This window comes from Coregonus lavaretus (genome assembly GCF_964263955.1).
Source record: "Coregonus lavaretus genome assembly, chromosome: 30".
NCBI classification, from domain to species: Eukaryota; Metazoa; Chordata; class Actinopteri; order Salmoniformes; family Salmonidae; genus Coregonus; species Coregonus lavaretus.
The window spans coordinates 35,754,007-35,776,026 of record NC_140017.1 but is presented as its reverse complement, the minus strand read 5'-3'; the positions used below and the strand labels follow the sequence as shown (position 1 = coordinate 35,776,026).

At 44.9% G+C, this 22,020-nt stretch overlaps 1 protein-coding gene across 1 annotated transcript; it reads left to right on the top strand.

Annotated features, from left to right (window-relative positions):
• Positions 1-2,806: 2,806 nt before the first annotated feature.
• On the top strand, positions 2,807-21,220 carry ddx6 (DEAD (Asp-Glu-Ala-Asp) box helicase 6). The gene is made up of 12 exons (XM_084148609.1): positions 2,807-3,094; positions 3,185-3,248; positions 7,849-7,953; positions 9,041-9,170; positions 12,943-13,089; positions 13,274-13,368; positions 13,520-13,642; positions 13,977-14,105; positions 16,953-17,069; positions 19,992-20,157; positions 20,270-20,455; positions 20,834-21,220. The coding sequence occupies exons 1-11, from the start codon at positions 2,883-2,885 to the stop codon at positions 20,443-20,445; spliced, it is 1,464 nt and encodes a 487-aa protein (XP_084004735.1). The 5' UTR covers positions 2,807-2,882; the 3' UTR covers positions 20,446-20,455; positions 20,834-21,220.
• The last annotated feature ends 800 nt before the right edge of the window (positions 21,221-22,020 follow it).

The following is a 22,020-nucleotide window of genomic DNA, read 5'->3' as shown; positions in this document are numbered from 1 at the left end:
TCGTTGTTCTCTTTTCGGCATTTCTGTCACAGATTTAACAACACCTTGTTGCTTTTTCTTCAGGTATCTTTCTCTGTCCTTCTTGAGGGACTCTGCATATTTAAGTGGATCTGATTTTATTCTTTCTCTGTATGATCTTGACCTCTGTGCTGTGGTATTGCTTGCCATCTTAAAGAAAGAGCCAAGACATCATGTCAAACCTACTTATCTATTGTTCTCTTATTTACCAACAATATTGTAATATTGTTAAAACTGTTTTTGAATTTAGTATCAGTATTATAGCCCAAATAATTTGCTGTTTAGCACGAACAATGTCATTTCCACCACAACCTGTCTTTACCACCACAATGAACACCGTGGTGGAAATGACTGTGGTGGAAATGACATTTCCCCACTTTCCCTCTAAAATCTCATGCTATGTTAGCCTGCTAATATTAGTTTTAGAGTTAGCATTAAATATACACAAATTACACATTATTAAATTAAATGTATCCAGTTATTTTTACGTCCATGTGAAATATGAGCTGTTTGGAAATGACGACCAATAAACATACTCTCAGTTTTACTCATATTTACCTTGATTTTTCTTCTTTTCATTACCCCCTGTAGAGGACACCATTTCATCCAGCCATGTGTTCCACTGTGGAGTTTCTGTTGCTATGGTTACTAAATATACAAACCCAAAACACTGATCCCAGGATTCTATTTTGTACAGTGTGGTGGAAATGACAGTGACCCCAAGGGACAAGGGTTCTATTTATGAAAAATATAGGAAAATGTGAATATGTATTACAATATATAATATGTAGAATTGAAATAAATGGTATTTTATCATTTGTACTTGAAATCTACATTATTTAAATATTTAATTTAGAATTAAGCGAGGTTGAAGATACAAAGTCTGGCTTAGGGACAGAGGGAAAACAGTAAAAACCATGCATAAAAGGCCTCATATTATATAATAAAAAGAATGATTGAGCCATGATACATTTTTTATAAGTTCCCCTTAGGGTGGAGTAAGTATGACAAAAACAAAAAAGAAGAAATGTTTTTTAGTTTTTATTATTTCATCCAGGGACAAGAAAAGTACCATAGTTAAAGAATCACCCAATTACAGTGTTTAAACAATGTCTAGAATTTGCACAATTTAGATTTCCTTGGATTTGGGTTTTATATCCCTTGAACCATGAGCAATTCATCATGACTTATCATGCATGCATGTTCTTTGATTCACATATAGATTTGAAATTTAAATAAAATAGCAGAAGTGCATTTTACTTGTGAGGTGCATATGCGTGGCAGAGGACAAACGAAAACACCTGTTACAGGCATGCAGCTTCAACTACATCTGAAGAAAGGGACAGCTAGGCTGTGATACTGGGAAGTATTTAGCTTGCTGAATATTGTGAAGAATGCGAATAATAGTTATTGTGCTGTGTACGTCTACATCTTTGCATGTGTAATAAAGACATGGGTTTTCCAGGTGATGAATCAGGTGATGGTGACGGGCAGTGGGAGGGCTGAAATAGGAGGGGAGGCCATCTTGGGCTTTCTGTTTAGACCCAACCGTAGCTTTACAAAGAACAGCTGGCAGCAGACAAGGCAAAAAACCAACAATCCGCGGTAACTCTTCACTTAATCCTCTCTTTGTAGACTACATTTTACCTCATGTACATGTACCGACCAGAATTTCTATTTGGGGTGTTTTGGCGGCCGGGCGTATCTTTATTTTTCCAATATTTTGTGTTCGTGGCGTCCGTTCTGGTCTTAACCTTCGCTAGATAGCTAGCTAGCTAACATTAGTTCGCTAACTAACTTGGGTAGCTACGTCGTGAACGCGACGTTTGTTTAAAACTTTTATCAGTTTGTTTCCAAATGTGATATTTATGTTGATTTTCCTCTAAATATCCACCTGGCATAAATACATATTGTTTTGTTGTTGCCACGCCGCTAGGTAGCTAGTTATCAATCAAATCAATCAAATGTATTTATAAAGGCCTTTTTTACATCAGCAGATGTCACAAAATGTTTATACCGAAACGAAACCCAGCCTTAAACACCAAACCGCAAGTAATGCAGTTGTAGAAGCACGGTGGTTAGGAAAAACTCCCCAGTTAACGTTAGCTAGCTAGTTAGCCAAAGTCTGCTAACCGGTAGCTAGTTAGTTAGATACTAGCTCTAACTAACGCGTTAATGGTGAACCACGTTTTGACAACATTTTGGGGTCTGTATGTGTACGGTTTAAATAAATGCATGCAGCAATTAGCTAACGTTAGTGAGACTAGTTACTAAACGCACAACTCCTAGTTGACTTGTAGCTGGCTAAACCGTAGGGCTAGCTTACAAACTAGCAACTAGTACTAGTTGTAACGCGTTAGTTGGCTACGTTAACTGACTAGCTAGAACACCTTCAAGTGCACCGCTGTGAACTGAATTTGATAACTAGCTAGCTACCTCACGACTTGTTTTTTTTTAAACTGTTTATTTTTTGCATGAACAATGATTTGTTCCATGATAACGTGGCTAAACACTGACTGCCGTGTGTTCTCTACCTCAGGGTGAAGAGTTCTGGGGAGGGAAGGATTTAAGACAGTGTGACCATGCATCCTCTGACATAAGGCGCTCTACCTATGCTACGCCAAGCGGCAGTGTGACAGGAATACACCTGAGTTATTATTTTTTTTGCTTGCTGTATCAGACTCATTTTGTTGACATTTTTGATGTTCCACAAAGAACAATACTATTGAGGAACAGGAGAGGAGACAATTGTTTGTATCTAATTACATTTGCTTTGGATAACTTTATTTCCCCCCTCCCCACCACAGTCAGAATAAGAACTGTATCACACCCTTTGTGGAAAGGATAATTGACTAGCCCTAGCCATGAGTACCGCCAGTACCCAGAACCCAGTGATACTGGGCCTGTCCAACCAGAATGGCCAGCTCCGAGGACCGGTGGTGAAGCCTGCAGGAGGGGGTCATCAGACACAGCAGCCCGGCCAGATGAAGCAGGCCTCCAGCACAATCAACAACGGCACTGGGCCTAGCAGCACCCAGCTGGCTAAAGTTACCCCCACAGCCAACACTGTCATCAAGTGAGTCCTAGTTCATTTACAGCGACCCAGTGGCTCTCAAGCATTCTCTTTTGGGAGTGTACTCATAACTCAACTCATCTTTTTCCACAGGGCTGGAGATGACTGGAAGAAGAATTTGACGCTCCCTCCAAAAGACATGAGGATGAGAACTTCGGTAAGGACATGTTCCCCTTTGAATCAGATGTAGTTTCAACTGTTGTAGGTACTGATGTTATCTAGTGTAAAGGGCGTCAGTGTGCTAGCTTAGCATTTTGCGCTGCCTCCCTGAACCTGCCTCTGACAGGGTCTTATCTCTGCTACACTAGGGCGGTAGTAGTCAGGGTCTTATCTCTGCTACACTAGGGCAGTAGTAGTCAGGGTCTTATCTCTGCTACACTAGGGCGGTAGTAGTCAGGGTCTTATCTCTGCTACACTAGGGCAGTAGTAGTCAGGGTCTTATCTCTGCTACACTAGGGCGGTAGTAGTCAGGGTCTTATCTCTGCTACACTAGGGCAGTAGTAGTCAGGGTCTTATCTCTGCTACACTAGGGCAGTAGTAGTCAGGGTCTTATCTCTGCTACACTAGGGCAGTAGTAGTCAGGGTCTTATCTCTGCTACACTAGGGCAGTAGTAGTCAGGGTCTTATCTCTGCTACACTAGGGCGGTAGTAGTCAGGGTCTTATCTCTGCTACACTAGGGCGGTAGTAGTCAGGGTCTTATCTCTGCTACACTAGGGCGGTAGTAGTCAGGGTCTTATCTCTGCTACACTAGGGCGGTAGTAGTCAGGGTCTTATCTCTGCTACACTAGGGCGGTAGTAGTCAGGGTCTTATCTCTGCTACACTAGGGCGGTAGTAGTCAGGGTCTTATCTCTGCTACACTAGGGCGGTAGTAGTCAGGGTCTTATCTCTGCTACACTAGGGCGGTAGTAGTCAGGGTCTTATCTCTGCTACACTAGGGCGGTAGTAGTCAGGGTCTTATCTCTGCTACACTAGGGCGGTAGTAGTCAGGGTCTTATAATAATAATAATAATAATAATAATAATAATAATATAATCTCTGCTACACTAGGGCGGTAGTAGTCAGGGTCTTATCTCTGCTACACTAGGGCGGTAGTAGTCAGGGTCTTATTATAATAATAATAATAATATAATCTCTGCTACACTAGGGCGGTAGTAGTCAGGGTCTTATCTCTGCTACACTAGGGCGGTAGTAGTCAGGGTCTTATCTCTGCTACACTAGGGCGATAGTAGTCAGGTTCTTATAATAATAATATAATCTCTGCTACACTAGGGCGGTAGTAGTCAGGGTCTTATCTCTGCTACACTAGGGCGGTAGTAGTCAGGGTCTTATCTCTGCTACACTAGGGCGGTAGTAGTCAGGGTCTTATCTCTGCTACACTAGGGCGGTAGTAGTCAGGGTCTTATCTCTGCTACACTAGGGCGGTAGTAGTCAGGGTCTTATCTCTGCTACACTAGGGCGGTAGTAGTCAGGGTCTTATCTCTGCTACACTAGGGCAGTAGTAGTCAGGGTCTTATAATAATAATAATATAATCTCTGCTACACTAGGGCGGTAGTAGTCAGGGTCTTATCTCTGCTACACTAGGGCAGTAGTAGTCAGGGTCTTATCTCTGCTACACTAGGACAGTAGTAGTCAGGGTCTTATCTCTGCTACACTAGGGCGGTAGTAGTCAGGGTCTTATCTCTGCTACACTAGGGCGGTAGTAGTCAGGGTCTTATCTCTGCTACACTAGGGCGGTAGTAGTCAGGGTCTTATCTCTGCTACACTAGGGCGGTAGTAGTCAGGGTCTTATCTCTGCTACACTAGGGCGGTAGTAGTCAGGGTCTTATAATAATAATAATAATAATAATAATATAATCTCTGCTACACTAGGGCGGTAGTAGTCAGGGTCTTATCTCTGCTACACTAGGGCGGTAGTAGTCAGGGTCTTATTATAATAATAATAATAATATAATCTCTGCTACACTAGGGCGGTAGTAGTCAGGGTCTTATCTCTGCTACACTAGGGCGGTAGTAGTCAGGGTCTTATAATAATAATAATAATATAATCTCTGCTACACTAGGGTGGTAGTAGTCAGGGTCTTATCTCTGCTACACTAGGGCGGTAGTAGTCAGGGTCTTATAATAATAATAATAATATAATCTCTGCTACACTAGGGTGGTAGTAGTCAGGGTCTTATCTCTGCTACACTAGGGCGGTAGTAGTCAGGGTCTTATCTCTGCTACACTAGGGCGGTAGTAGTCGGGGTCTTATCTCTGCTATACTAGGGCAGTAGTAGTCAGGGTCTTATCTCTGCTACACTAGGGCGGTAGTAGTCAGGGTCTTATCTCTGCTACACTAGGGCGGTAGTAGTCAGGGTCTTATCTCTGCTACACTAGGGCGGTAGTAGTCAGGGTCTTATAATAATAATAATAATAATAATATAATCTCTGCTACACTAGGGCGGTAGTAGTCAGGGTCTTATCTCTGCTACACTAGGGCAGTAGTAGTCAGGGTCTTATCTCTGCTACACTAGGGCAGTAGTAGTCAGGGTCTTATCTCTGCTACACTAGGGCGGTAGTAGTCAGGGTCTTATAATAATAATAATAATAATATAATCTCTGCTACACTAGGGTGGTAGTAGTCAGGGTCTTATCTCTGCTACACTAGGGCGGTAGTAGTCAGGGTCTTATAATAATAATAATATAATCTCTGCTACACTAGGGCGGTAGTAGTCAGGGTCTTATCTCTGCTACACTACGGCAGTAGTAGTCAGGGTCTTATCTCTGCTACACTAGGGCGGTAGTAGTCGGGGTCTTATCTCTGCTATACTAGGGCAGTAGTAGTCAGGGTCTTATCTCTGCTACACTAGGGCGGTAGTAGTCAGGGTCTTATCTCTGCTACACTAGGGCGGTAGTAGTCAGGGTCTTATCTCTGCTACACTAGGGCGGTAGTAGTCAGGGTCTTATCTCTGCTACACTAGGGCGGTAGTAGTCGGGGTCTTATCTCTGCTACACTAGGGCAGTAGTAGTCGGGGTCTTATCTCTGCTACACTAGGGCGGTAGTAGTCAGGGTCTTATCTCTGCTACACTAGGGCGGTAGTAGTCAGGGTCTTATCTCTGCTACACTAGGGTGGTAGTAGTCAGGGTCTTATCTCTGCTACACTAGGGCGGTAGTAGTCAGGGTCTTATCTCTGCTACACTAGGGCAGTAGTAGTCAGGGTCTTATAATAATATAATCTCTGCTACACTAGGGCGGTAGTAGTCAGGGTCTTATCTCTGCTACACTAGGGCAGTAGTAGTCAGGGTCTTATCTCTGCTACACTAGGGCAGTAGTAGTCAGGGTCTTATCTCTGCTACACTAGGGTGGTAGTAGTCAGGGTCTTATCTCTGCTACACTAGGGCGGTAGTAGTCAGGGTCTTATAATAATAATAATATAATCTCTGCTACACTAGGGTGGTAGTAGTCAGGGTCTTATCTCTGCTACACTAGGGCGGTAGTAGTCAGGGTCTTATAATAATAATAATAATAATAATAATATAATCTCTGCTACACTAGGGTGGTAGTAGTCAGGGTCTTATCTCTGCTACACTAGGGCGGTAGTAGTCAGGGTCTTATCTCTGCTACACTAGGGCAGTAGTAGTCAGGGTCTTATCTCTGCTACACTAGGGTGGTAGTAGTCAGGGTCTTATCTCTGCTACACTAGGGCAGTAGTAGTCAGGGTCTTATCTCTGCTACACTAGGGCGGTAGTAGTCAGGGTCTTATAATAATAATAATAATAATAATATAATCTCTGCTACACTAGGGTGGTAGTAGTCAGGGTCTTATCTCTGCTACACTAGGGCGGTAGTAGTCAGGGTCTTATAATAATAATAATAATAATATAATCTCTGCTACACTAGGGTGGTAGTAGTCAGGGTCTTATCTCTGCTACACTAGGGCAGTAGTAGTCAGGGTCTTATCTCTGCTACACTAGGGCGGTAGTAGTCAGGGTCTTATCTCTGCTACACTAGGGCGGTAGTAGTCAGGGTCTTATAATAATAATAATAATAATATAATCTCTGCTACACTAGGGTGGTAGTAGTCAGGGTCTTATCTCTGCTACACTAGGGCGGTAGTAGTCAGGGTCTTATCTCTGCTACACTAGGGCAGTAGTAGTCAGGGTCTTATAATAATAATAATATAATCTCTGCTACACTAGGGTGGTAGTAGTCAGGGTCTTATCTCTGCTACACTTGGGCGGTAGTAGTCAGGGTCTTATAATAATAATAATAATAATAATATAATCTCTGCTACACTAGGGCGGTAGTAGTCAGGGTCTTATCTCTGCTACACTAGGGCGGTAGTAGTCAGGGTCTTATCTCTGCTACACTAGGGCGGTAGTAGTCGGGGTCTTATCTCTGCTACACTAGGGCGGTAGTAGTCGGGGTCTTATCTCTGCTATACTAGGGCAGTAGTAGTCAGGGTCTTATCTCTGCTATACTAGGGCAGTAGTAGTCAGGGTCTTATCTCTGCTACACTAGGGCGGTAGTAGTCAGGGTCTTATCTCTGCTACACTAGGGCGGTAGTAGTCAGGGTCTTATCTCTGCTACACTAGGGCGGTAGTAGTCGGGGTCTTATCTCTGCTACACTAGGGCAGTAGTAGTCGGGGTCTTATCTCTGCTACACTAGGGCGGTAGTAGTCAGGGTCTTATCTCTGCTACACTAGGGCGGTAGTAGTCGTCATTATAAGCCTCAAATGTTACGTTGATTCAATGTTGATCTGATGTACCACAGGACGTAACGGCAACTAAAGGCAATGAGTTTGAAGACTACTGCCTGAAGAGAGAGCTCCTGATGGGGATCTTTGAGATGGGCTGGGAGAAACCCTCTCCAATACAGGTACGTCCAGAGCTAATATGCTACTTAGCAGCTGCTTACAGTACACTGAATGCATAGTATGTTTTAGCCCTTGATCATGACTCAGTTCCGTTTCATTACACGGGTTATTGGACGACGACGGCGTCTTCTGTATGGGGGGGGGGGGGAGTTTTGTTAAGAGCGCCGATGCTCAATGTGAACATTAACACGTGTTGCTTTTGGTTCAGTTTTGGAAGCATAAGGACCTTATCTTTCATATCAGCAAAAAAAAAAAAAAAAAAGGCTAAATTGATACACGCCTTGAGGGTTAGTGGTCCCATGTGGCCATATCCATGTTACAGGAAGACAAGAGGCGACCGCCTATGTTAATTAGATATCTAGCAGGCTCCTAATACCGGTGTGTAAGCGTGACTCAGGAAGTATAGTTTCTAGGATGGAGGCGCCCATATCTGGATGGATCTGGAACTGCTACACTAAGTATATTTTTATTTGAAGTATTCTTTCTCGCTGATTTTAAAGTTAAAAGGCCATATGTTTTGCAAGCGATGATTGATTGTTTCTAAAGGTTAAAACGCAGTGTCCGGATTGTAGTTCACGTGAGGTAGTCGTGGGCGACGCTAATGGCTGAACTGTAGGAAGGCAAAATGCTGCCTAGAGTTTGGGAGCTAAGTATGTATTAGATCTCTGATGGAATTAAACCCACGACCTTGGTGTTGCCTAGCGCTTTCCGTCTGAGAAATGCCCCAGCTACCTGGTGCGGTTGTCAGACTACACAGGAGGGGGGGTCAAAGCTGCTACTTTTCTTTTCTCCTTGGTGGTTCATTGGTTGATTTGAATGGAATGACACTTATTGGCCAAGAGATTCCAGTCACCTGGTGTCTCACTAGAGGTCTGAATGAAGGGGAAGGATGACCACCAGCAAGGTGTAGAGGTTGGCGTTCCAATGGAACCGTATTCCCTATGTAGTTGTGTTATATATGTTAATTTTATATATACTTTTGACCATGGCACTAATATAGGTAATGAGATGCCATTTGGGAGTCAGTCAGACCTCAAGGCCCTGGGTTTCGATGGGATAACTAGACTAACGTGTTTCCTTCCTCTCCAGGAGGAGAGCATTCCCATAGCGTTGTCTGGGAGGGACATTCTGGCCAGGGCCAAGAACGGGACAGGAAAGAGCGGAGCCTACCTCATTCCCTTGCTGGAACGCATTGACCTGAAGAAGGACTGCATACAAGGTGAGACCGGACATCTCACCCTATGACCATTTTGCTTTTGTTTTTAAACAGAAGTAAGACGCTTCTGCGCACTTGGATCCATGCAGGTGTCAGTCATTACGTTGCCTTGCTTTCGGTCTCAGTAGAACTGAAAATGCTGATTTCTTAAAGTGCTCCCAACCTGCCTTCATTGTTGTGTGTGGGTGCTGGGCCCACCAGGGAGCTCGCCCTGTTAGGAGTGTGTTTTGTGAAAGTGCTACAGTACGCTGGTCAGTATATGACGTCTTTATAGTCTGATGTCCTACTCCAACCTGACTTCCATCTGTGTTCTGTGGTCCAGCTGTGGACGTGGTTCCACCAGAGAGCAGGCCTGCAGGCTAGCCTCTGTATGATACAATACAGTCCCTTCGGAAAGTATTAAGATCCCTTTACTTTTTCCACATTTTGTTAGGTTACAGCCTTATTCTAAAAATGTTTTTCCCTCAATCTACACACAATACCCCATAATGACAAAGCAAAAACAGGTTTAGATATTTTTGCAAATGTATTAAAAATAAACAGGCCATATTTACCTAAGTATTCAAACCTTTTGCTATGAGACTCAAAATTGAGCTCCGGTGCATCCTGTTTCCATTGATCATCCTTGAGATGTTTCTGCAACTTGATTGGAGTCCACCTGTGGTAAATTCAATTGATTGGACATGATTTGGAAAGGCACACACCTGTCTATATAAGGTCCCACAGTTGACAGTGCATGTCAGAGCAAAACCAAGCCATGAGGCCGAAGGAATTGTCCGTAGAGCTCCGAGACAGGATTGTGTCGAGGCACAGATCTGGGGAAGGGTACCAAAACATTTCTGCAGCATTGAAGGTCCCCAAGAACACAGTGGCCTCCATCATTGTTAAATGGAAGACATTTGGAACCACGAAGACTCTTCCTAGAGCTGGCCGCCCGGCCAAACTGAGCAGTAGGGGGAGAAGGGCCTTGGTCAGGGAGGTGACCAAGAGCCCAATGGTCACTGACAGAGCTCCAGAGTTCCTCTGTAGAGATGGGAGAACCTTCCAGAAGGACAACCATCTCTGTGGCACTCCACCAATCAGGCCTTTATGGTAGTGGCCAGACGGAAGCCACTCCTCAGTAAAAGGCATATGACAGCCTGCTTGGAGTGTGCCAAAAGGCACCTAAAGGACTCTCAGACCACGAGAAACAAGATTCTCTGGTCTGATGAAACCAAGATTGAACTATCTGGCCTGAAATGCCAAGCGTCACGTCTGGAGGAAACCTGGCACCATTCCTACGGTGAAGCATGGTGGTGGCAGCATCATGCTGTGGGGATGTTTTTCAGCGGCAGGGACTGGGAGACTAGCCAGGATCGAGGCAAAGATGAACGGAGCAAGGTACAGAGATCCTTGATGAAAACCTGCCCCAGAGAGCTCAGGACCTCAGACTGGGGCGACGGTTTACCTTCCAACAGGACAACAACCCTAAGCACACAGCCAAGACAACGCAGGAGTGGCTTCAGGACAAGTCTCTGAATGTGCTTGAGTGGCTCAGCCAGAGCCTGGACTTGAACCCTATCGAACATCTCTGAAGAGACCTGAAAATAGCTGTGCAGCAACGCTCCCCATCCAACCTGACATAGCTTGAGGGGATCTGCAGACAATGTGAGAAACTCCCCAAATAAAGGTGTGCCAAGCTTGTAGCGTCATACCCAAGAAGACTTGAGGCTGTAATCAATTCCAAAGGTGCTTCAACAAAGTACTGAGTAAAGGGTCTGAATACTTGTATAAAATGTCTAAATACTTGTTTTTGCTTTGTCATTCATATCAAATCAAATTTTGTTGGTCACATACACGTGTTTAGAACATGTTATTGCGGGTGTAGCTAAATGCTTGTGCTTCTAGCTCCGACAGTGCAGTAATATCTAACAAGTAATATCTAACAATTTCTAACTCTAACTTATCCTCTGCAGCAGAGGTAACTCTGGGTCTTCCTTTCCTGTGGCGTTCCTCATGAGAGCCAGTTTCATCATAGTACTTGATGGTTTTTGACTGCACTTGAAGAAACGTTAAAAGTTCTTGCATTTTTCCGTATTGACTGACCATGTCTTAAATTAATGATGGACTGTCGTTTCTCTTTGCTTATTTGAGCTGTTCTTGCCATAATATGGACTTGGTCTTTTACCAAATAGGGCTATCTTCTGTATACCACCCCTACCTTGTCACAACACAACTGATTGGCTGAAACGCATTAAGAAGGAAAGAAATTGCACAAATTAACTTTTAAGAAGGCACACCTGTTAATTGAAATGCATTCCAGGTGACTACCTCATGAAGCTGGTTGAGCGAATGCCAAGAGTGTGCAAAGCTGTCAAGGCAAAGGGTGGCTATTTGAAGAATCTCAAATATAAAATAGATTTGGATTTGTTTAACACTTTTTTGGTTACTACATTATTCCATATGTGTTATTTCATAGTTTTGATGTCTTCACTATTATTCGACAATGTAAACATAAAGAAAAACCCTTGAATGAGTAGGTGTTCTAAAACCTTTGACCTGTAGTGTACAGTGGCTTGCGAAAGTATTCACCCCCGTTGGCATTTTTCTTATTTTGTTGCCTTACAACCTGGAATTAAAATGGATTTTTGGGGGGTTTGTGTCATTTGATTTACACAACATGCCTACCACTTTGAAGGTGTGTCCAAACTTTTGACTGGTAGTGTACATATATGGACGAGCGATGTCAGAGCGTCATGGACTAAGATGCAGTAGAATAGTATAGAATACAGTATATACATATTAGATGAGTAATGCAAGATATGTAAACCTCTTTAAAGTGGCCAGTGATCTCTAGTCTGTCTATAGTCAGCAGCCTCTAATGTGCTAGTGATGGCTGTTTAACAGTCTGATGGCCTTGAGATAGAAGCGGTTTTTCAGTCTCGGTCCCAGCTTTGTTGCACCTGTACTGACCTCGGCTTCTGAATGACAGGCAGTGGCTTGGGTGGTTGATGTCCTTGATTATCTTTTTGGCCTTCCTGTGACATCGGGTGCTGTAAGTGTCCTGGAGGGCGGGTAGTTTGCCCCCGGTAATGCGTTGTGCATATCGCACCACCCTCTGGAGAGCCTTGCGGTTGCGGGCGGTGCAGTTGCCATACCAGGCGGTGATACAGCCCGACAGGATGCTCTCAATTGTGTAACTGTAAAATGTTCAGTTTGTCTGTGATGTGTACCCCAAGGAACTTGAAGCGTTCAACCTTCTCCACTGCGGTCCCGTCAATGTGGATAGAGCGGTGCTCCCTCTGCTGTTTCCTGAAGTCCACGATCATCTCCTTTGTTTTGTTGACGTTCAGTTAGAGGTTATTTTCCTGGCACCACACTCACAGAGCCCTCACCACCTCCCTGTAGGCTGTCTTGTCATTGTTGGTAATCAAGCCTATTACTGTTGTCATCTGCAAACTTGATGATTGAGTTGGAGGCATGCTTGGCTACGCAGTCATGGGTGAACAGGGAGTACAGGAGGGGGCTGAGCACGCACACTTGTGGGGCCCCAGTGTTGAGGATCAACAAAGTAGAGATGTTGATTCCTACCTTCACCACCTCGGCACGGCCCGTCAGGAAGTCCAGGACCCAGTTGCGTTATGGGGTATTGTGTTTAGATTGCTGAGGATGTATTTATTTAATCAATTTTAGAATAAGGCTGTAACGTAACGAAATGTGGAAGAAAGTCAAGAGGTCTGAATACTTTCCGAAGGCGCTGTACATAGATCTAATCTGTGGTTCTCTCCTCCCCTAGCTATGGGCATCGTTCCCACCAGAGAACTGGCGTTGCAGGTCAGCCAGATCTGTATCCAGATCAGCAAACACATGGGAGGGGTCAAAGTCATGGCAACCACAGGTGGCACCAACCTCCGTGATGACATCATGAGGCTCGACGAGACAGGTACACATCACTTGGCCAAGAGGCAGTTTTGATTTAAACATGACTTTGGTGTTATTCAATGAACAAGTCATCTTGACTCAAGTCTCAAATGTACGGTGATGTTCGGCTTAGCTTTTCAATTGCATTATTCTTTGTAGTTCACCTTGTGATTTATTTTCTAATAATTATAGTCTTTTGTCTCTAGTCCACGTTGTGATTGCCACCCCTGGGAGGATCCTGGACCTCATTAAGAAGGGTGTGGCCAAAGTCAATCAGGTTCAGATGATGGTTCTGGATGAGGTGAGGTGTTGTCTTGTTTAGTTTACCATGTACTAAGTTAGTTTAGTCTTGGATTCTCCTACACAGCTGTTACTGGTTACTTTACCTGTAGTTGGGCGAAGTTACAACTCAACCGTAGATCCATGATGTCCTTGTCTCTGTCCGTCCCCAGGCCGACAAGCTGCTGTCCCAGGACTTTGTAGTGATGATGGAGGAGGTGCTAAGCTACCTGCCCAAGCAGAGACAGATTCTGCTCTACTCTGCTACCTTCCCTCTCAGCGTGCAGAAGTTCATGGTACGTTCTGGAATCTGATTAGTGGGGCCATTGGGGTTGACTATCCTAGATCACAGTGAACAATGAAGGCCCCGTGTTGATTTATACAGCCCTGCTGTATGTGCAGTAAAACACTTGAGTGGTGACGTTTGACTCTGTAATAGAATATTAAAGGACTTTCCAAGGTCTTGCTTTTGATATTTTTGTCTTAGTTTTAGATATTAATGGTGGACTGCAACATATACAGCGGGAGGTCTTACTGTTTACAAACAACAACAACATAGTTGGCTCTTGATGATCACCCTCATAACAGTCTGTGTGATGTGACGCTGTCTTCTCGTTCCCTGTGTGTCAGAACTCCCACCTGTCCAAGCCCTATGAGATCAACCTGATGGAGGAGCTGACCCTGAAGGGAGTCACCCAGTATTATGCCTACGTTACAGAGAGACAGAAGGTCCACTGTCTCAACACACTCTTCTCCAGGGTGAGTACTAGTTCCCTAACCCCTAGTTCCCTAACCCCTGGTTCCCTAACCCCTAGTACCCTGAAGGGAGTCACCCGGTATTACGTCTACATTACAGAGCAAAGATCCACTTTCTCAACACATTAACCCTAGCCCGTCAACGGCCCCTAGCCCGTCAACGGCCCCTAACCCCTAGTGCCCTAACCCCTATGTTACAAAGAGACAGAAGGTCCACTGTCTGAACACTCTTCTCCAGGGTAGGTACCCATCAATAACATGTACCAGTGGAACTGACTCTGTTCATCCTATTTTTGTGTGTGTGTCCTGGTTGAGCCGACTGACACTGTCCCCCCCCCCCCCCCCCCCCCCCCCCCTCGACAGTTGTTGCAGTGACGTCATAAACATTCTATTGAAATAGTTACTAGCATAGTGGATTACTTTGTTTAGACATGTAGCTAGCTAGCTAAACAATGAACCATAATCCCAACTCATAACGTTACTACCCTGCATCAATCTGCAGGTAGCTAACAACCAGGTTCAATGTTAGCTAGCTAGCTAACATTATGCTATAACTAGCAATGCAAATGGCTCTGAGATATGAATAATATTACTTCCCAGATCATACACTGTTAGTTAGCGAGCCAGCTAACGTTAGCTAGCTAGCTAACAGTACGCTTGAACTTGCAATGAAAACGACTTTCTGACTAAATTATTCTGAAATTGTAGCTAGCTAGACTATCTTACCCGTATACATGGATGGACACTTCTCTCCCTCTGTCACTGATGCCATGGTTGCCCTTAGTTTGAAGATCCGTAGACTGGTATTTTATACAACAGCCTTCTGTATGTTCTCTTTGACTCCTTCTGCGTATTTGCTGTCAAACGCCAGAATTTTCTACCATCTCCTTAGCTATCATACTCTAATTCCACTGATTTTCAAAACTCTGTCCTCCAGAAAGTGGAGAGCAACACGTTTGCAATTCTATTGCGTGATATCTTTCAAAAAAGCAGCGTTAGAAAGGATTACCTACACATACTGACCAGCTCATGTTATAGACAGAAGCGCGCTACATGGCAGACCAATCCGAACTCATCTCTCGGCATGTCCAGCCCACTCATTATCTCAGCCAATCATGGCTAGCGCGAAGGTTGCTGTTTTTTTCCATGGCTAAACCAACTAGGCTCGTAATTTAAAGCATTTTGATAAAAATAAAAATAAAGGTTACGTTCAAATGTCTCTCCTGTGAAGTAGTGACGGGTGACATATGCCTAGTTTCCTGAAACGAGTCACATGTAAAGAGAAGATTAAATCAAGAATAGTCTGATGGGTGACAATATATCATTCAAAAGTGATAGGCTAATATTATCGCTAAGAAACCATGCCTTTTATTTGCGACTTTTTCTAATCATAGTCGCACACCTCATGTAGCCTAGCCCATAGGCCTATATGTTTTGATAAGGTTTGTATCACAACTGTGGCCAAATAACTTCTTTAAAATTATGCACATTAATCCGCTTTACAAGGGTTGTAGAGCCTAACTAGCATACATAAGCAGCGGGTGAGTTTCAAGTTTGGGGAAGATGGTTTTCACCATTAAATGCACCTTTATAATAAAAGCATTACATGCATAGTTGCATTTGTGGTCACTTTTGATAATGGTGTTTTCCGCTAATGGAACATTCTCGCTTATAGCCTGCTGCCGTGTGCATATTGCTGCGCTCATAATGTGAAGAAATAGCTATTTTAGTTTTTTAAATTTGTAATACATTTGCAAACATTTCTAAACATTTTACATTTTAGTCATTTAGCAGACGCTCTTATCCAGAGCGACATATATAGTTAGTGAGTGCATACATTTTCATACTGGCCTCCCGTGGGAAACGAACCCACAACCCTGGCGTTGCAAGCGCCATGCTCTACCAACTGGACTACAGGGGACTGTAACCTGTTTTTGCTTTGTCATTATGGGGTATTGTGTGTGTGTGTGTGTGTGTGTGTGTGTGTGTGTATATTGAGGAAAACATTTCATTTAATCCATTTTAGAATTAAGGCTGTAAGAAAATGTGGGAAAAGTTATGGTTTGAATACTTTCCGTAAAGTAAATGTAATTGCTAACATATACTTAAGTATCAAAAGTACAAGTTTAAATCATTTCAAATTCCTTAAATTAAGCATGCCAGACGGCACCATTTTCTAGTTTATTTATTTACGGATAGCCAGGGGCACGCTCCAACACTCAGACATCATTTACAAAGCATGTGCTTAGTGAGTCTGCCCGATTTAGAGGCAGTAGGGATGATCAGGGATGTTCTCTTGATAAGTATGTGAATTGGACCATTTTCCTGTCCTGCTAAGCATTGAAAATGTAATGAGTGCTTTTTGGTGTCAGGGAAAATGTATGTAGTTAAAAAGTTTTCTTTTCTTTAGGAATGTAGTAAAGTAAAAGTTGTCAAAAATATAAATAGTGAAGTACAGATGCCCCCAAACAAGTAGTTTACACCACTGCTTGTAGGCGACGTCATGGTGATGTTGGCAAGCCAAGCTCATGCGTAGAAACACGTTGGGTCTAACGGTTGTCTTGCGCTGAACTGCTACTGTGAAGGCTGTGAAATCAAAGGCACTCCTTCGATATATAGTTGTTTTTCCTTCGATATAGTTGTTTTTGACTCAAATAAAATGGTGTCAGTTTGTGTGCATCTCAATTTAATCCATTTTAAATTCAGGCTTTAACACAATGTGGAAAAATTCAAGGGGTATGAATACTTTCTGAAAGCACTGTGTATATACTATGTATCTATCTACTATACTGTGTATATACTATGTATGTCTATTCAATTATTCTCTTGTTTCCCTCTCTCTCCATGCAGCTCCAGATCAACCAGTCTATAATCTTCTGTAACTCGTCTCAGAGGGTGGAGCTGCTGGCCAAGAAGATCTCCCAGCTGGGCTACTCGTGTTTCTACATCCATGCCAAGATGAGACAGGTCAGCCCAGGTCCTAGTGTGTCTCTGCTGCAGCTGACTATGCCTTGCATGCCTCCCAAATGGGACCCTATATAGGGCACTAATTTTGACCAGAGCCCTATGGGGAGTGCACTATTTAGGGAAAGGGTGCCATTTGGGATGCCCCCTAGCTGTTGACCAGATGTATGCGTCTGCTTGTTGACCTTTGGTTTATGCTCAGGGCAGATGAGATGGTTCAGATCAGGGCCCAGTCCTTCTGTTGGCCAGGGTCAGATCAGGGCCCAGTCCTTCTGTTGGCCAGGGTCAGATCAGGGCCCAGTCCTTCTGTTGGCCAGGGTCAGATCAGGGCCCAGTCCTTCTGTTGGCCAGGGTCAGATCAGGGCCCAGTCCTTCTGTTGGCCAGGGTCAGATCAGGGCCCAGTCCTTCTGTTGGCCAGGGTCAGATCAGGGCCCAGTCCTTCTGTTGGCCAGGGTCAGATCAGGGCCCAGTCTTTCTGTTGACCAGGGTCAGACCAGGGCCCAGTCTTTCTGTTGACCATGGTCAGACCAGGGCCCAGTCTTTCTGTTGACCAGGGCCCAGTCTTTCTGTTGACCAGGGCCCAGTCTTTCTGTTGACCAGGGTCAGTCTAGTGCCCAGTCCTTCTGTTGACCAGGGTCAGTCTAGTGCCCAGTCCTTCTGTTGACCAGGGCCCAGTCCTTCTGTTGACCAGGGCCCAGTCTTTCTGTTGACCAGGGTCAGTCTAGTGCCCAGTCCTTCTGTTGACCAGGGTTTGTGTTGGTATGGTTTTTTATTAAGACAACACCCTGGAGAACAAGCCTTTCTTTGAACAAGTTTAGATGGTACCGGTCTTTCATTGTGTTTTGTGCCTACCCAACATGACCGTGGTTGAGTTACTCTGAAAACCACTAGTCTGCTTGTCTGTCTGTCTTTACAGGAACCACTAGTCTGCTTGTCTGTCTGTCTTTACAGGAACCACTAGTCTGCTTGTCTCTGTCTTTACAGGAACCACTAGTCTGCTTGTCTCTGTCTTTACAGGAACCACTAGTCTGCTTGTCTGTCTGTCTTTACAGGAACCACTAGTCTGCTTGTCTGTGTCTTTACAGGAACCACTAGTCTGCTTGTCTCTGTCTTTACAGGAACCACTAGTCTGCTTGTCTCTGTCTTTACAGGAACCACTAGTCTGCTTGTCTGTCTGTCTTTACAGGAACCACTAGTCTGCTTGTCTGTCTGTCTTTACAGGAACCACTAGTCTGCTTGTCTGTCTTTACAGGAACCACTAGTCTGCTTGTCTCTGTCTTTACAGGAACCACTAGTCTGCTTGTCTGTCTGTCTTTACAGGAACCACTAGTCTGCTTGTCTCTGTCTTTACAGGAACCACTAGTCTGCTTGTCTCTGTCTTTACAGGAACCACTAGTCTGCTTGTCTCTGTCTTTACAGGAACCACTAGTCTGCTTGTCTGTCTGTCTTTACAGGAACCACTAGTCTGCTTGTCTGTCTGTCTTTACAGGAACCACTAGTCTGCTTGTCTCTGTCTTTACAGGAACCACTAGTCTGCTTGTCTCTGTCTTTACAGGAACCACTAGTCTGCTTGTCTCTGTCTTTACAGGAACCACTAGTCTGCTTGTCTCTGTCTTTACAGGAACCACTAGTCTGCTTGTCTGTCTGTCTTTACAGGAGCCACTAGTCTGCTTGTCTCTGTCTTTACAGGAACCACTAGTCTGCTTGTCTGTCTTTACAGGAACCACTAGTCTGCTTGTCTGTGTCTTTACAGGAACCACTAGTCTGCTTGTCTGTGTCTTTACAGGAACCACTAGTCTGCTTGTCTGTGTCTTTACAGGAACCACTAGTCTGCTTGTCTCTGTCTTTACAGGAACCACTAGTCTGCTTGTCTGTCTTTACAGGAACCACTAGTCTGCTTGTCTGTGTCTTTACAGGAACCACTAGTCTGCTTGTCTCTGTCTTTACAGGAACCACTAGTCTGCTTGTCTCTGTCTTTACAGGAACCACTAGTCTGCTTGTCTGTCTTTACAGGAACCACTAGTCTGCTTGTCTGTGTCTTTACAGGAACCACTAGTCTGCTTGTCTGTCTGTCTTTACAGGAACCACTAGTCTGCTTGTCTGTCTGTCTTTACAGGAACCACTAGTCTGCTTGTCTCTGTCTTTACAGGAACCACTAGTCTGCTTGTCTGTCTGTCTTTACAGGAACCACTAGTCTGCTTGTCTGTGTCTTTACAGGAACCACTAGTCTGCTTGTCTGTCTGTCTTTACAGGAACCACTAGTCTGCTTGTCTGTCTGTCTTTACAGGAACCACTAGTCTGCTTGTCTCTGTCTTTACAGGAACCACTAGTCTGCTTGTCTCTGTCTTTACAGGAACCACTAGTCTGCTTGTCTCTGTCTTTACAGGAACCACTAGTCTGCTTGTCTCTGTCTTTACAGGAACCACTAGTCTGCTTGTCTGTCTGTCTTTACAGGAACCACTAGTCTGCTTGTCTGTCTGTCTTTACAGGAACCACTAGTCTGCTTGTCTGTCTGTCTTTACAGGAACCACTAGTCTGCTTGTCTCTGTCTTTACAGGAACCACTAGTCTGCTTGTCTCTGTCTTTACAGGAACCACTAGTCTGCTTGTCTCTGTCTTTACAGGAACCACTAGTCTGCTTGTCTCTGTCTTTACAGGAACCACTAGTCTGCTTGTCTCTGTCTTTACAGGAGCCACTAGTCTGCTTGTCTGTCTGTCTTTACAGGAGCCACTAGTCTGCTTGTCTCTGTCTTTACAGGAACCACTAGTCTGCTTGTCTGTCTGTCTTTACAGGAACCACTAGTCTGCTTGTCTCTGTCTTTACAGGAACCACTAGTCTGCTTGTCTCTGTCTTTACAGGAACCACTAGTCTGCTTGTCTGTCTGTCTTTACAGGAACCACTAGTCTGTCTGTCTGTCTTTACAGGAGCACCGTAACAGAGTGTTCCACGACTTCAGAAACAGCCTCTGCCGGAATCTGGTCTGCACAGACCTCTTCACAAGAGGTATCGACATTCAGGCTGTGAACGTGGTGATCAACTTTGACTTCCCCAAGCTGGGGGAGACGTACCTGCATCGCATCGGCAGATCTGGTGAGAACAACTGCCTTTCCTCAAGCAGGACTTGGTGGGTTCAATAATTTGGTGGGTTCAAATGTCATTGAAGAGGTTTCATCAGTTTGAACCTTGACCTCTCCCCGCTCAGGTCGTTTTGGCCACCTGGGTCTGGCCATCAACCTGATCACATACGACGACCGCTTCAATCTGAAGGGCATCGAGGAGCAGCTGGGAACAGAGATCAGGCCCATCCCCGGCAGCATAGACAAGAGCCTGTACGTTGCAGAGTACCACACCGAGGATGGAGAGGAGGGCAAGCTGTGAGGAGGAGCAGGTGAGATGGTTTAAACAATGGCACGGTCTCTTCAATCAAATGGATTTAATAAAGCCATTTTGACATCAATAGTTTTCAGAATGTCCTTCAAAAAAATATATAGTTTTAAACCCGCAAGCACTGCGGAGGGGGAAGCACTGTTTGGATATGACCAGTATTTATTTAACTGGACAAGTTCTTTTTGAGGTTGAAATATATTTTATGAGGAATGCTTACAAAGTAAAGTCTGAGCTGCTTAACCTGTTCATGGGTTTGAGTTGAATTGGTTGTACTAACTAAAAGCAGGAGGAGAAATGGCTTGGTTAAATGTTTTGAGTGTACGTTTGTTTGACTAGTCCAAACTAAACACAACAACGTTACTGTTTCTCTCCTCTGCAGATCAGATGAGACCCCAACCCCCCCGTCTGTCCCCTTCACCCCTCCCGTTTGATGTTTCCGCCTCCCTTCTGTCTCCTGGACTTTTTTTTGGATATCTAGCTTCCTGTCTGTCGGTCTTCCTTCCTGTTTTTGGGTGCCACCTCATGGAAAAGTGTACGATCTATGAGGGACAACAAACCTAGAGAGGAACTCATGATGTCCCTGTTGTAGGGTCTTCTCTCTGCTGCACCGCGATGCCCTGAAGACTACGACTACTGACTACTACAGCACTGGGAGGAGGAAGGCAGGGAACACGTAGAACACCATCTATCCATGGAGATGGACGTGATGATTTAAATCTTCTCCTGCTCCAAGCTACCCTGTGCACTGCCAGCCAGCACAGCACCTACCTACCTACCACCTACCTACCCCTACCCCCTACCTACCACCTACCTACACCTACCTACCCCCTACCTACCTACCTACCCCCTACCTACCTACCCCTACCACCTACCTACCCCTACCTACCCCCTACCTACCTACCCCCTACCTACCCCTACCACCTACCTACCCCCTACCTACCTACCCCCTACCTACCTACCCCTACCTACCTACCACCTACCTACCCCCTACCTACCTACCCCTACCTACCTACCACCTACCTACCTACCCCTACCCCCTACCTACCTACCCCTACCCCCTACCTACCTACCCCTACCTACCTACCCCTACCCCCTACCTACCTACCCCTACCCCCTACCTACCTACCTACCTACCCCTACCCCCTACCTACCTACCCCCTACCTACCTACCCCTACCCCCTACCTACCTACCCCTACCCCCTACCTACCTACCCCTACCCCCTACCTACCTACCACCTACCTACCTACCCCTACCCCCTACCTACCTACCCCTACCCCCTACCTACCTACCCCCTACCTACCTACCCCTACCCCCTACCTACCTACCCCTACCTACCACCTACCTACCCCTACCTACCTACCTACCCCTACCTACCTACCCCTACCTACCTACCACCTACCTACCCCTACCTACCTACCACCTACCTACCCCTACCTACCTACCCCCTACCTTTCTACCTACCTTACCCCCTCCCTAACAACCTTACCCCCTCCCTAACAACCTTACCCCCTCTACCTACCTACCTACCTCATCCCAGCCAGCCCAGCACCTAATTTCTCCACCTC